This window comes from Anabrus simplex, chromosome 3 (assembly GCF_040414725.1).
Source record: "Anabrus simplex isolate iqAnaSimp1 chromosome 3, ASM4041472v1, whole genome shotgun sequence".
NCBI lineage: Eukaryota > Metazoa > Arthropoda > Insecta > Orthoptera > Tettigoniidae > Anabrus > Anabrus simplex.
Window position 1 is genome coordinate 340,792,129 of NC_090267.1, and position 12,732 is coordinate 340,804,860.

The 12,732-nt window shown below is 42.7% G+C and overlaps 1 protein-coding gene across 3 annotated transcripts in view; it reads left to right on the forward strand.

Moving 5' to 3' along the window:
* LOC136867308 (lipase 3) overlaps positions 1 to 12,732 on the forward strand; it is a 174,444-nt gene that overhangs the window by 86,837 nt on the left and 74,875 nt on the right. For 2 of the 3 annotated variants that reach the window (XM_067144466.2, XM_067144465.2), the window contains 2 exons: positions 2,637 to 2,779; positions 6,067 to 6,397. In XM_067144466.2, coding sequence (XP_067000567.2) covers positions 2,637 to 2,779; positions 6,067 to 6,216 — 293 coding nt within the window. In that variant the 3' untranslated portion in view covers positions 6,217 to 6,397. Of the gene's footprint in view, positions 1 to 2,636; positions 2,780 to 6,066; positions 6,398 to 12,732 lie in introns of those variants that run through there. The other variant, XM_068226701.1, reaches the window with a different exon arrangement.

Below are 12,732 nucleotides of genomic sequence, written 5' to 3' on the forward strand. Positions count from 1 at the left end.
CATGTGTTGGATCTTTTCTGTCTTTGTTCTGACCACCCCCCCCCCCCTATCATTGCTTACAACGCCCTATTTTTGCCTAGCGGCAAAACTTGGAACTAATACTCTTTGTGGCATACTTCGTGAGCGCATTCATTAGCATATCTACGAAATGACAGACTCCTACGATCATTACAGTCCGTGCTCTTCCGCGCTTAATGCCATAACTTCAATTGTGGACAACCGGTATAAATAAAAATACATTCTGATTTACAGTTCATGATACATGCACCTACGAATAAACATTTTGCCGTTAGATTTTATACGTCCTGAGGTAGTTTGTTATAGGTAGAGTAACGTATCCTTCACATATGGGTAAAGGTCCATATTTTTAGTGCGCTGGAAACTTGTGTAGTAATCATTCGTATTTCTTGTGTTATAACTGTGGGTCTCACTGTTACTTATAGTCACTGTTTTATCGTATTTAATGCAGAGTATATATTTATAGATCTATATGGAAGAAGGAAGTGTAGGTGGTAAGAAGGGTAGGGGTAGACCAAGGTATGAATATGACAAGCAGATTAGAGCAGATGTAGGATGCAGTAGTTACGTAGAAATGAAAAGGTTAGCACAATGCAGGGTGGCATGGAGAGCTGCATCAAAACAATCTATGGACTGATGACTAAAACAACAACACAATGGAAGAAAGTGTTATAATGTTATGAATCTACTTCATAAGTTGCTACCGAGCTCGATAGCTGCAGTCGCTCAAGTGCAACCAGTATTCAGTATTCGGGAGATAGTAGGTTCGAACCCCACTGTCGGCAGCCCTGAAAATGGTTTTCCGTGGTTTCCCATTTTCACACCAGGCAAATGCTGGGGCTGTACCTTAATTAAGGCCACAGCCGCTTCCTTCCCACTCCTAGCCCTTTCCTGTCCCATCGTCGTCGTAAGACCTATCTGTGTCGGTGCGACGTAAAATAACTAGCATAATTTGCTTCAACGCTCGGCTTACGCCGTTGTAAGATTATAACAGATGAAAATCAACACTACGGACACCAGAGTGTTCAAGATTTTACATACTTCTGTTCGCAGTGCGACAGCTGCTTATTAGAGCTTTCTTTTGTTGAATGAGATGTCGCTCAAAATATTAATTTGCCACACGAACCCAGACAATTATCCCATAGTTCAAATAAGGGTATATTACTCGATAGTACACTTTTAGTACTACAGTTGTATCTCAAATTTTTGATAGCCTATGTAATAAAAATATTCCGAATGATATATTTTTTACGAACATAGTTAACATTCTTCCAAGACAGATGTCTATCTAGGACAATGTCTAAGAATTTAGTATCTGTTGTTCGAAGGTATGTGCCATTTAGCCGAATACTTATATCATCATTGCAAATGTCCGGCTCCATAGCTAAATGGTTAGTGTGCTGGCCTTTGGTCACAGGGGTCCCGGGTTCGATTCCCGGCAGGGTCGGGAATTTTAACCATCCTTGGTTAATTTCGCTGGCACGGGAGCTGGGTGTATGTCGTCTTCATCATCATTTCATCCTCATCACGATGCGTAGGTCGCCTACGGACGTCACATCAAAACACCTGCACCTGGCGAGCCGAACTTGTCCTCGGACACTCCCGGCACTAAAAGCCATACGCCATTTCATCATTGCAAATTGCTATTAGCAACAAAGTTCACTACAATAATTTTATGAGGACTCACCATAAGGAAATTGGCAGTATAAAAATTATATGTCGATATGGTTTAAGGATGGATTAAGATTTTGTACCATTGATTCCCTGTCGTTTCCGCAAATAATAACAGATGTATCGTCTGCATAGGATACAATGGTGAAGTTTACAAGTTCTGGCAATTCAGTAACAAAAAGGAGATAGAAAGAAGTTCCCAAAATAGTACCTTGTGGAATCCCGCTGTTTCTGATTTCAAAGGAAGATCTAACTTTATCTCGTAATGTATTTCATAATTTACTTCAAAACACGGCTTACGCTGTTGTAAGTAATATGATAACATGTAAATAGAATCCATGGACAACAGAATTTTCTAGTTTCGTTAACAATAGTTGATGGACTACACTATCAAAGGCTTTAGATAAGTCTAAACATATTGAACTAAGAAAATTATTATGATCAAGATTATTTAAAACATTATGAGTGGAAGCTGCTAGAGCATTAGCAGTTGACAAACCTTTCCTGAATCCAGGTTAAAATTTCTAAGAAGAAAATGTTTCCCAATAAATGCAAGTAGACGATTTCTAAATATAATCAGCGCATTGCCATAAGTTATACAGGTTGTTAAATTTAAATGTCCATTTTATCGTGCTCAGTGGCACAAATCATCGGACACGGATCTGTTTATTTTTTGACATAGATGAACCTCCCAAAGTATCAAAATATCGGTAACCCCATAGCTGTAGCTTCCCTTCGTTCTTCGGCATAAGGCATCAACTTACTTGTTATATCCAACGTTTAAGCAACGTACAAGTCGTCTGGCTTGTTCATTACAACATAGTTTTATTCTACAAGGAACTAGAAAAATATGTTTTCAAATCACCGATATCTTGATCATTGGTCCATGTTTATGAATGATTTTTGAATGTTTAATTTTAACTTAAAATTGTGCAATTTATTCACAGGTGAATTCATGAAGTACGATTATGGAGAAGAGAAGAATCTTATTATGTACGGCTCTCGCATACCTCCCAAGTACGACGTGAGCAAGATTACTGTTCCTGTTGCAATAATGTACGCCCAGAATGACATCATAACCGACCCTCGGGTAAATAAATTTTGCTATATACTTTTCAAAAGTAATATATCCTTTCAGTTGTTATAGAGATTAAGATAAGCCAAAATGTTAAATATTTTTCAAGCAGGAGTTTTTGACGTGAATAGGTCTATTCTCACAGTTCGAGGTATAGGAGGCATTAAGAAAACGACACGTAAATAATTTGCACACGCCGTGGTCAACAATATCTCAGAAACTATACAACCCTGTACTAAGTGGCATACCATCGTGTAGAGCATGTAATTGTGAAACGACCAACTTCAATATGCAGACCGTAACATAGAAAGAACATTGCGATCGAAGTAGCCTGTCTGCTGGTATTCGCTATCACGAAATTATTACGTACATATCATGCTAAAATAGCTGCAAGTTAACATCATAGGGAAAATCACTCTAACAGAGACTATTAAATAAATAAAAATATGACACGCGGATGGCATTTTCTTAATTAAAATAATCAGTTTTTAGTAAGTATATAGTGTACCTGATCACCTGTCCTGATTTGTCCTTGGATAAGCCCTGTCGCATCAGGGTCGTGGAGCGTCCGAGTGGCCCTCAGTATCTAACTAAAAACTTTATCTAAGTGGACAGGGTCAGAGAACACTTGTGTGAATGAGAACTATAACGGCGTAGGGAAATAAAAACTTAATTTATTTACTCTAAAACAAAGGAGAAATTTAAGCAATAAAATAACAAACACTGTTTATTAATGCCGCCGGCCCCGTGGTGTAGGGGTAGCAAGGCTGCTCTTACCCGGAGGCCCCGGGTTGGATTCCGGCCAGGTCAGGGATTTTTAACTGGACCTGAGGGCTGGTTCATGGTCCGCTAAGCCTACGTGATTAGAATTGAGGAGCTATCTGACGGTGAGATAGCGTCCCCGGTCTAGGAAGCCAAGAATAACGGCCGAGAGGATTCGTCGTGCTGACCACACGACACTTCGTAATCTTCAGGCCTTCGGGCTGAGCAGCGGTCGCTTGGTAGGCCAAGGCCCTTCAAGGGCTGTAGTGCCATGGGGTTTGGGGTTCATTAATGCCATCAAAGTGATCATGGGGTCTCGCTCCCTTCAGTAATAATTAATGCATTAATTCCTGAAACTTGAATATTCCTATGGCACGGACTCGGAAAACTGGTAAGTCTCATCAACGTTAGGTCTAGAGAGCGATGATTTGTAATACATTTAACGTTAGAGAATAGCACTATCTTCTCGCATCCATAATAAATTAATCCGGGTTACGTAGGGTACGAAAAACACATATCAAGAAACACAACAAGCATATGAGTCTGATTCCTATAACCCACAAAGGAATACAGATTCTACGTCGATGGTTGTGCCCTGGAGTGCACGGATGGGATCTGAACTCACAACCTTCAAGGCATGCAGAGCTCGCATCCCAAAGCAAGAGAATCTACCACAGCAAGACACAAACACAAGTTTCCAAACAACATTCAACAGAACATGGAAATCACCACACACAAATATGAAATATATGTACCTGAAATAAAAGATACACATAGAATACACTCATCTAGGTACTGTGTGCACGAGATTCGAATCCTTGTGCTTTCCGTTTCTCCACTAGTCAGCGACTCTTTCGTGGTCCCTGGCAAGGCCTGGTCAGGCCTCATAATTACTTCTAACGTGAACAAAAACTTACAGCTAATACTATACAGTTCCTAATTACCCATGATTTCTCTCTGGTTCTATAATACTATCTCGGCCGTCCGCATTCTTTCTCTCAGCACTCACTCCCTTTGTCCGCTCCGTAAAGGGAAACGACACCATCCGCCGCTGAAGTCTCACCCTTCGCAGCCTGGGGAGAAATATTGTCATGTTATTAAGTTGCTAGAATTTTTTTTCAAAAACGTATTAAACATGTAGACATTGTTAATAATTATAGTGAAAAATATTTTGGTTACCACCACTTGTAATGAAATGACAGAACATTTTGTCTCGCGCTGCACGCAGGCGGTATAGCACTTACTAGGGCGCTACGAATTGAGCTATCCACTTAATCTGTTAAGTCGTACTGATGATCACGTTAGATATCTCAGGAGCGTTTGGCAATGCCTGGTGGCCGAACATATTACATCATCTGAAGAAAACATCATGTCCTGGAAACCTGTATGTAATAATTAGAAACTATTTTAATAATCGAAAGGCAAAGCTCAAATGGGCGGTAGTACATGTGCCCAAAATATCACAAAAGTCTGTCCTTAAGATTCTGCATGTAGTCCAGATCCTGAACGTGACTGGGATCAGATACCGAGAACGAAGAATTATCTACAATCTGTATAAAAATCACTCTGCAGTCATAAGAATCGAGAGCTTTGAAAAAGAAGCAGCAATCCAGAAAGGTGTGAGGCAAGGCTGCAGTTTGTCCCCCTTACGTTTCTATGTTTACATAGAACAGGCAGTAAAGGAAATCAAAAGAGGAATTTGGAATGGGAAGCACAATCAAAGGAGAGGAAATGAAGACCTTGAGATTTTTCGAAGATATTGTTATTTTATCTGAGACTGCAGAAGATCTCGAGAAGCTGCTGAATGGCATAAGTCCAAAACAAAAGTAATGGAGTGCAGTCGAACGAAGGAAGGTGATGTAGGAGATATTAGATTAGGGAATGAAGTCTTAAAGGAAGTACATGAATTCTGTTACTTGGGTAGTAAAATAACTAACGATGGCAGGAGTAAGGAGGACATAAAATGCAGACTAGCACAAGCAAGGAAGAGCTTTCTTAAGAAAAGAAATTTGCTCACTTCCAACATTGATATCGGAATTAGAAAGATGTTTTTGAAGACTTTCGTGTGGAGCGTGGCATTGTATGGAAGTGAAATATGGACGATAACTAGCTCTGAAAGAAAGAGAATAGAAGCTTTTGAAATGTGGTGGTACAGAAGAATGCTGAAGGTGAGATGGATAGATCGAATCTCGAATAAAGAGATACTAAATCGAATCGGTGAGAGGAGATCGATTTGGCTAAATTTGACAAGAAGAAGAGATAGAATGATGGGACACGTCTTAAGACACCCAGGACTTTTTCAGTTGGTTTTTGAAGAAATTGTAGGGGGTAAGAACGGTAGGGGTAGACCAAGGTATGAATATGACAAGCCGATTAGAGCAGATGTAGGATGCAATAGTTACGTAGAAATGAAAATGTTAGTACAGGATAGGGTGGCATGGTGAGCTTCCTCAAACTAGTCTATGGACTGATGACTCAAACAACAACAACAACAACAAGTATGAAATAGAATTTGATGTTGCATTCTTTGTCTTTTGCAGGACGTAGCTAAAACCAAGGAAGCACTGCCTAATGTGATCGCTTTCTTGAAAGTGAAGGATGAAGAGTTCACGCATGTAGATTTCATCTGGGCGATGAACGTCAAGTCCCTAGTGTATGAGGACATCCTCAGACTTTTGAGAAAGTACTGAGCCTTACACAACGATCTCCAAGAAAAGACTGCAATATCACAGTTGGAAAGTAGCTGCTTAAAAGTATTACGTAATGATTATTTCTATAGTATGTTTTACTTGTAATAATTACTTTATTCCAAATGTAATTTTACTCGTAATTTACTTCCCGAAATAAAAAAAGTATGCTTTCTGCATAAAAGTGCTTAACATCTAGGTCATAGACCCATCCTTGGAATAAAACTGCAATGATTATATTCTAGTTATCACCCTACATTGTATCGAGAGTTTGGAGCCGTTGAAGCCCCAACATTCGTGAGGCTTCACACCAAGGTTATAAACCAAGAAAAACTACAAAACTATCACACCTGAAGACATACATTGATATTTGATCAAATGGCCGAGTGCTTGGACCTTGCGTCGCAAGGGTATTGGGCCTCGTTTTAATAATGTCCAGTTTACATTCGGCGTGTGTCCGAGCCGGAGAGATAATCTTGTTGCCTGAATTCGCGATTTCACTACCTATATATATATATATATATATATATATACACTGACTGACAGAGCAAATGCAACACCAAGAAGGAGTGGTCAGAACTTTATGCCAATTGCAGGGTAGACTGACGTCACTGTGGTATGCTCATGATGTGAAATGCGCCGCTGTGCTGCGCACGTAGCGAACGATAAATGGGACACGGCGTTGGCGAATGGCCCACTTCGTACCGTGATTTCTCAGCCGACAGTCATTGTAGAACGTGTTGTCGTGTGCCACAGGACACGTGTATAGCTAAGAATGCCAGGCCGCCGTCAACGGAGGCATTTCCAGCAGACAGACGACTTTACGAGGGGTATGGTGATCGGGCTGAGAAGGGCAGGTTGGTCGCTTCGTCAAATCGCAGCCGATACCCATAGGGATGTATCCACGGTGCAGCGCCTGTGGCGAAGATGGTTGGCGCAGGGACATGTGGCACGTGCGAGGGGTCCAGGCGCAGCCCGAGTGACGTCAGCACGCGAGGATCGGCGCATCCGCCGCCAAGCGGTGGCAGCCCCGCACGCCACGTCAACCGTCATTCTCCAGCATGTGCAAGACACCCTGGCTGTTCCAATATCGACCAGAACAATTTCCCGTCGATTGGTTGAAGGAGGCCTGCACTCCCGGCGTCCGCTCAGAAGACTACCATTGACTCCACAGCATAGACGTGCACGCCTGGCATGGTGCCGGGCTAGAGCGACTTGGATGAGGGAATGGCGGAACGTCGTGTTCTCCGATGAGTCACGCTTCTGTTCTGTCAGTGATAGTCACCGCAGACGAGTGTGGCGTCGGCGTGGAGAAAGGTCAAATCCGGCAGTAACTGTGGAGCGCCCTACCGCTAGACAACGCGGCATCATGGTTTGGGGCGCTATTGCGTATGATTCCACGTCACCTCTAGTGCGTATTCAAGGCACGTTAAATGCCCACCGCTACGTGCAGCATGTGCTGCGGCCGGTGGCACTCCCGTACCTTCAGGGGCTGCCCAATGCTCTGTTTCAGCAGGATAATGCCCGCCCACACACTGCTCGCATCTCCCAACAGGCTCTACGAGGTGTACAGATGGTTCCGTGGTCAGCGTACTCTCCGGATCTCTCACCAATCGAACACGTGTGGGATCTCATTGGACGCCGTTTGCAAACTCTGCTCCAGCCTCGTACGGACGACCAACTGTGGCAAATGGTTGACAGAGAATGGAGAACCATCCCTCAGGACACCACCCGCACTCTTATTGACTCTGTACCTCGACGTGTTTCTGCGTGCATCGCCGCTCGCGGTGGTCCTACATCCTACTGAGTCGATGCCGTGCGCATTGTGTAACCTGCATATCGGTTTGAAATAAACATCAATTATTCTTCCGTGCCGACTCTGTTTTTTCCCCAACTTTCGTCCCTTTCGAACCACTCCTCCTTGGTGTTGCATTTGCTCTGTCAGTCAGTGTATATATATATATAAAGAGATGTTTGTATGTAATGGCTAATCTCGGGAACTACTGGACCGATTCGAAAAATTATTTTACTAAAGTATATATTCATGATCCTCGAGAGATATGGGCTGTATTTTATTTTAAAAACAATTCGAGGGCGGGGGGACACGGGGAGAGATATAAAAACCATAGGCTAATATAGGAAAAATAACGAATTTGTTGTACAAGGACCAGAAAAAGCTCAATGCAAGCCCCTTGACGCAAAGAACAAAACTCTATAAGCCCTACGGAGCCGGAAACAATGTTATAAGGTCCTAAAACCAACCGATATGGAGATATTGGCACTACACTACCACTGCTCTAGGAATCGGATAAGGAAATGAACTGCCGTAACCATGGCAACGTCAGCTCCAGGATTCTACAGCAGCGAGCTTATCTACAATACCGGTATATCACAAAAACCTAACATGTTACAGACGTTAAAATTGGTACTTGGAATCACCTTTAAAAATAAATGAATATTTTTAGAAAAGAATTAAAAAGTGAGTGAATTATTGAAATGAGTATCTTCTTCTTCTACCGCTTTTCCCACACCTGTGAGGTCACGGGTGTGAACTGTGTCGCACATGTGTATTTGATCCCTTTTACGGCTGGATGCCCTTCCTGACGCCAACCCTATATGTTGGGATGTAATTATTATTGCGTGTTCCTGTTGTGGTTGGTAATGTGGTATGTTGAGTGAATATGAAGAGGAGAGTGCGTTACGTAAGTAATATATATTGAACATATGATCTTTCCCTTGGTGTGTGTGTGTATGTGTGTGTTTGTCCTTGAACGAGGTCAAGATGACTCGTGACTGGGTAACGAAATAGTAACAAGGGAACTGGAGAACAATATGTTATCCATTTAAACATTTGACGTACGAGATTCAAGATATAGTCCAGTCACCTTAATTTGGTTATTGAAACCATCTATAAGTACGAATCGCTTAAGAAAATCAGAGATAATGACAACGATAGGACACGACACTGAACCAAGGGTGACCAGCTAATTCAATTATAAAGTTCAGTATCACTATATTGTAGGTGATTACCCAAGAACAGTTCCATATCCAACCATAGGAGACTTTTTTTGCGAAATCCATACAGCACGAACACTCATAATTTATAAAACATGAACTACACAAGTAAATAATTGACGAGCAGAGTGATGGGAAGTAGTGCTGGGATAGCCCGAGGTTATCCGTAGTAAGTACAAAAGAAAGAATAGCGGAGGAAGTGAAAGGGACACCGAAGTATTTGAAGAAACTCCCTTTTCAGAACAAGAAGTATCAACAGATTATATTCAGTAACTTGGCAAAAGAACAAATACCGAACAGGTTTACAATTTAAAAGAGATATCTTTTACAAGACCTAGGTTTGTTATCTTTCTTATTTCAGCCTTTCTTCTTTGAACAGAGCATGAAAATAGCACAGAAAGGTTTCTTATAAGAGACACTTGACTAGAATTTTAGACAAAACATTGCTATTTACAACAAACGCAGCATTATTTTAATATCATAATGCGACATTAGGCCACGATAAAACAGCACCACCAGGTGTTCCTAGAACTTTTCTTTAAAGACACCAAAAGAATGAAAAGACAGAAGTCGGAAGGATGGAGCGGGGGAGCGGGAGAAAATTTTAGGAAGAGGGGAGGGAAGAAACAAGGAAGAGTCCGACTGCTTAGTTGAATAGTTTTCTTTCACCAATAAAAGTGTGCATCAATGTTCCTTTTATATACTCCTGACTGAACACACGGTTCTTGTCCACACACAAAGTTCGCAGAATGCAAATCCACACTAACAAGAAATACGTTCTCATAAAGTGAAAGTGAACAGTAGATAGGCAGACTCCAGGCTGTTAAATATTTAGTAGTACTAGTGCCTGAAGGCTAAAAACTAAGAGTAATTTAGTTCCAGTAAAAGTTTCAGACGCAAAATTAAGGTAACATAAGGCTTTGCTCACTCAGACCTCATGCTGTCAAATTGTTTCCAGTTGGACGGAAATTTAGCGAAGTGTATGCGGACCAGCCGCAACAAGGTCAGTACTCCCTCCTCACGCAGAGTTCCAGTGTCGATGCCAGACTAACGAGCCGTGTCGTCTGTCGAGAAGTTTTCATTCCCCGCCCGTCGGGCGGGGCGGGCCCCCTAGATCGTTACGCGATCTCTCGGGCCGAGAGAAGTGAGAAGATCTGGGAGGTGTGAGAAATGAAGAAGGTGGGTAATGCGAATCGATATTAGGTGGAGAAGTGATGAGGGTCTCTTGGTTGAGGAGATGTTAGGAGTTAGCTTGGCTGGGGAGATGAAAGGAAGTGACGATTTATACGGGAGTATCGAGATAGAAGTTGCGAGAGGAAATAAGGAGGTGTAGTGTAGAAGCTATGTGGGAAAGGACAGTCGTGATTTGTCTTAGATGATCTAGTATAGGTGAGGGGAGTGAGATATGAACAAAGGGGGTAAGTGGACTGACGTGTTGTGTACGGTGAAAAGGAGGATGATCGAGCCGGGTGGGACGACGAGATGTGGATTGAGGATTTCGAGCGTGGGGAAGAGAACGAGAAGGTTCAAACATTATGGCGACGGCCGTAGAGATTGACACCATGGGAGATGAGGTGGTCAACTGCTGCTGCGCTGGTGAGCTGGAGACGGATTAGATAGGTGGGGCCGTGGGTGTTAAAGATGCGAAACGCCCTCCAGATGGGTATGCCTTGACGACGAAATTGATGGTGAACTTCCGCTGGCGAGATGAGGGCGTCGACGCCGCGAACGACGCAACTGAACAGTGCAGGTGGAGTTAATGTCGATGGCGTTGAGCGGTTGGCGGCTGCTGCAGGTGCGGTTGAAGATGGTGGTAACACTGTTGATGGCGGTAACGGAGGTTGACGGGCTGTTGCTGGTGACACTGTGGATTGTGGCAACGAAGTTTGACTTGCTGCTGCTGGTGCGGCTGAAGATGGAGTTGGCGTAGACAGTCGGTAGATGCTCTGGGGGTCGGGGAGGAAGGTAGACATAACAAGCGATGGATGGGACGATGTAGTAGTGGTGAGGGAATGGGAAGAGTAGGTGTGATAACAGAAGGCTATGGTGGTGGTGATTGTGGTTGTAGGCATTGTGTTAAGATGTTAGGGAGGCAAACGTCCAACGAGGAGTCGGCCTATATGCTTTGTTGACTCGGCGCGAGCGGATAGTAAAGATGTGTAGCCACCCGGCCGATCAAAAATAGCAGGAGAGTCTTCGGCGACGAGTTGTGTAGTCCACTTGAGAGACGTCGATGAAAGACCACGAGCCGTGGCCAAAGTCGCCCTTATATAGCAGAACAGAAACATTCCCAAGGCAGATCGAGAAGTTTCTGTGACGTAGGAAGTGACGTAGCGAGGACAGGCATATAGCGCAAGCAAAAGCACAGTATACGAAAAGTATACACAGCGAACGGAGTAGAAGGCAGGTTGGTGAGCAACAAGACGGCGTTTGTAGCGAAGTATACGTAGCAGGAGACAGCAGATGAGTAGGCGAACTGAGCAGATAACCAGGTAGAGAAGCAGATGTTCACATTACAGTAGAAGTACGTTGCAAGTGTTGGGACGAAGACAAAAAACCTGTCCCCGAGCCAGAAGAATTAATCACACGCGACTGAAATCCCCGACCTGCCCGGAATCGAACCCAAAACCCTGTGAACCGAAGGCCTCAACGCTGACCACTCAGCAAAGCAGTGGGGCAGTTTTTAACATGACTATATCTACAGTATAGCTCATAAACTTAATATGTTACAGACGTGAAAATTGGTATTTGTAATCTCCTTTAAAAATAAGGAAACACATACTTTTTGTTTTCGGATAATCAATTTAAGCTGGAGATCGAAAACAAGTGAAGAAGGAGTTGAATTCTCTTCAAGAGGATACTTATATCTCAGAAACTAAGATGTTAAAGACGTAAAAATTGGTATTTGGAATCTCCTTTAGAAATAAAGAAACCCCTCTTTTTCGACTTAAAAGAGGACTGTTTCTCACATGTAAAATTCCATGTCGCATGTTCCAAATTTATCTCTGCCAGTAGTCTGGTCATTTTAGCCCCAGAAGGCAATGCCACAAACGTGGTTTACAAAGAGTTTCCGGGTTAAATGAAATGCAATTTTTCGGTGAGTTTTTATACTTTAGAGATTTTCAGATAGTGTCTTAGTGCAGTACCGAGGAACAATTAATTTTTATCAAATTACGAAGCCGTGGGTAACAACTAGTATTGAATAAAGTTTTAGTTTAATTTATTAGAGGTCTAGTTATTTTAGATGCGTTAATGATGTGTAATTAGACGGTACTGAATCTATAATTTACTTATAATGTATCCTGAGTGTTTCCTGTTGCTTCAGTTGATTTTTAGGGTGTGTTTGGGAGATAGTTAGGGGCTGCCTGGCCGAGGCGGTAAAGGCGTGCTCGGTCCGCCCGGAAGGACGTGGGTTCGAATCCCCGTCAGGAAGTCGTAAAATTTAAGATACGAGATTTCCACTTCCGGACGTGCATATGGCCCTGAGGTTCATTCAGCCTACAC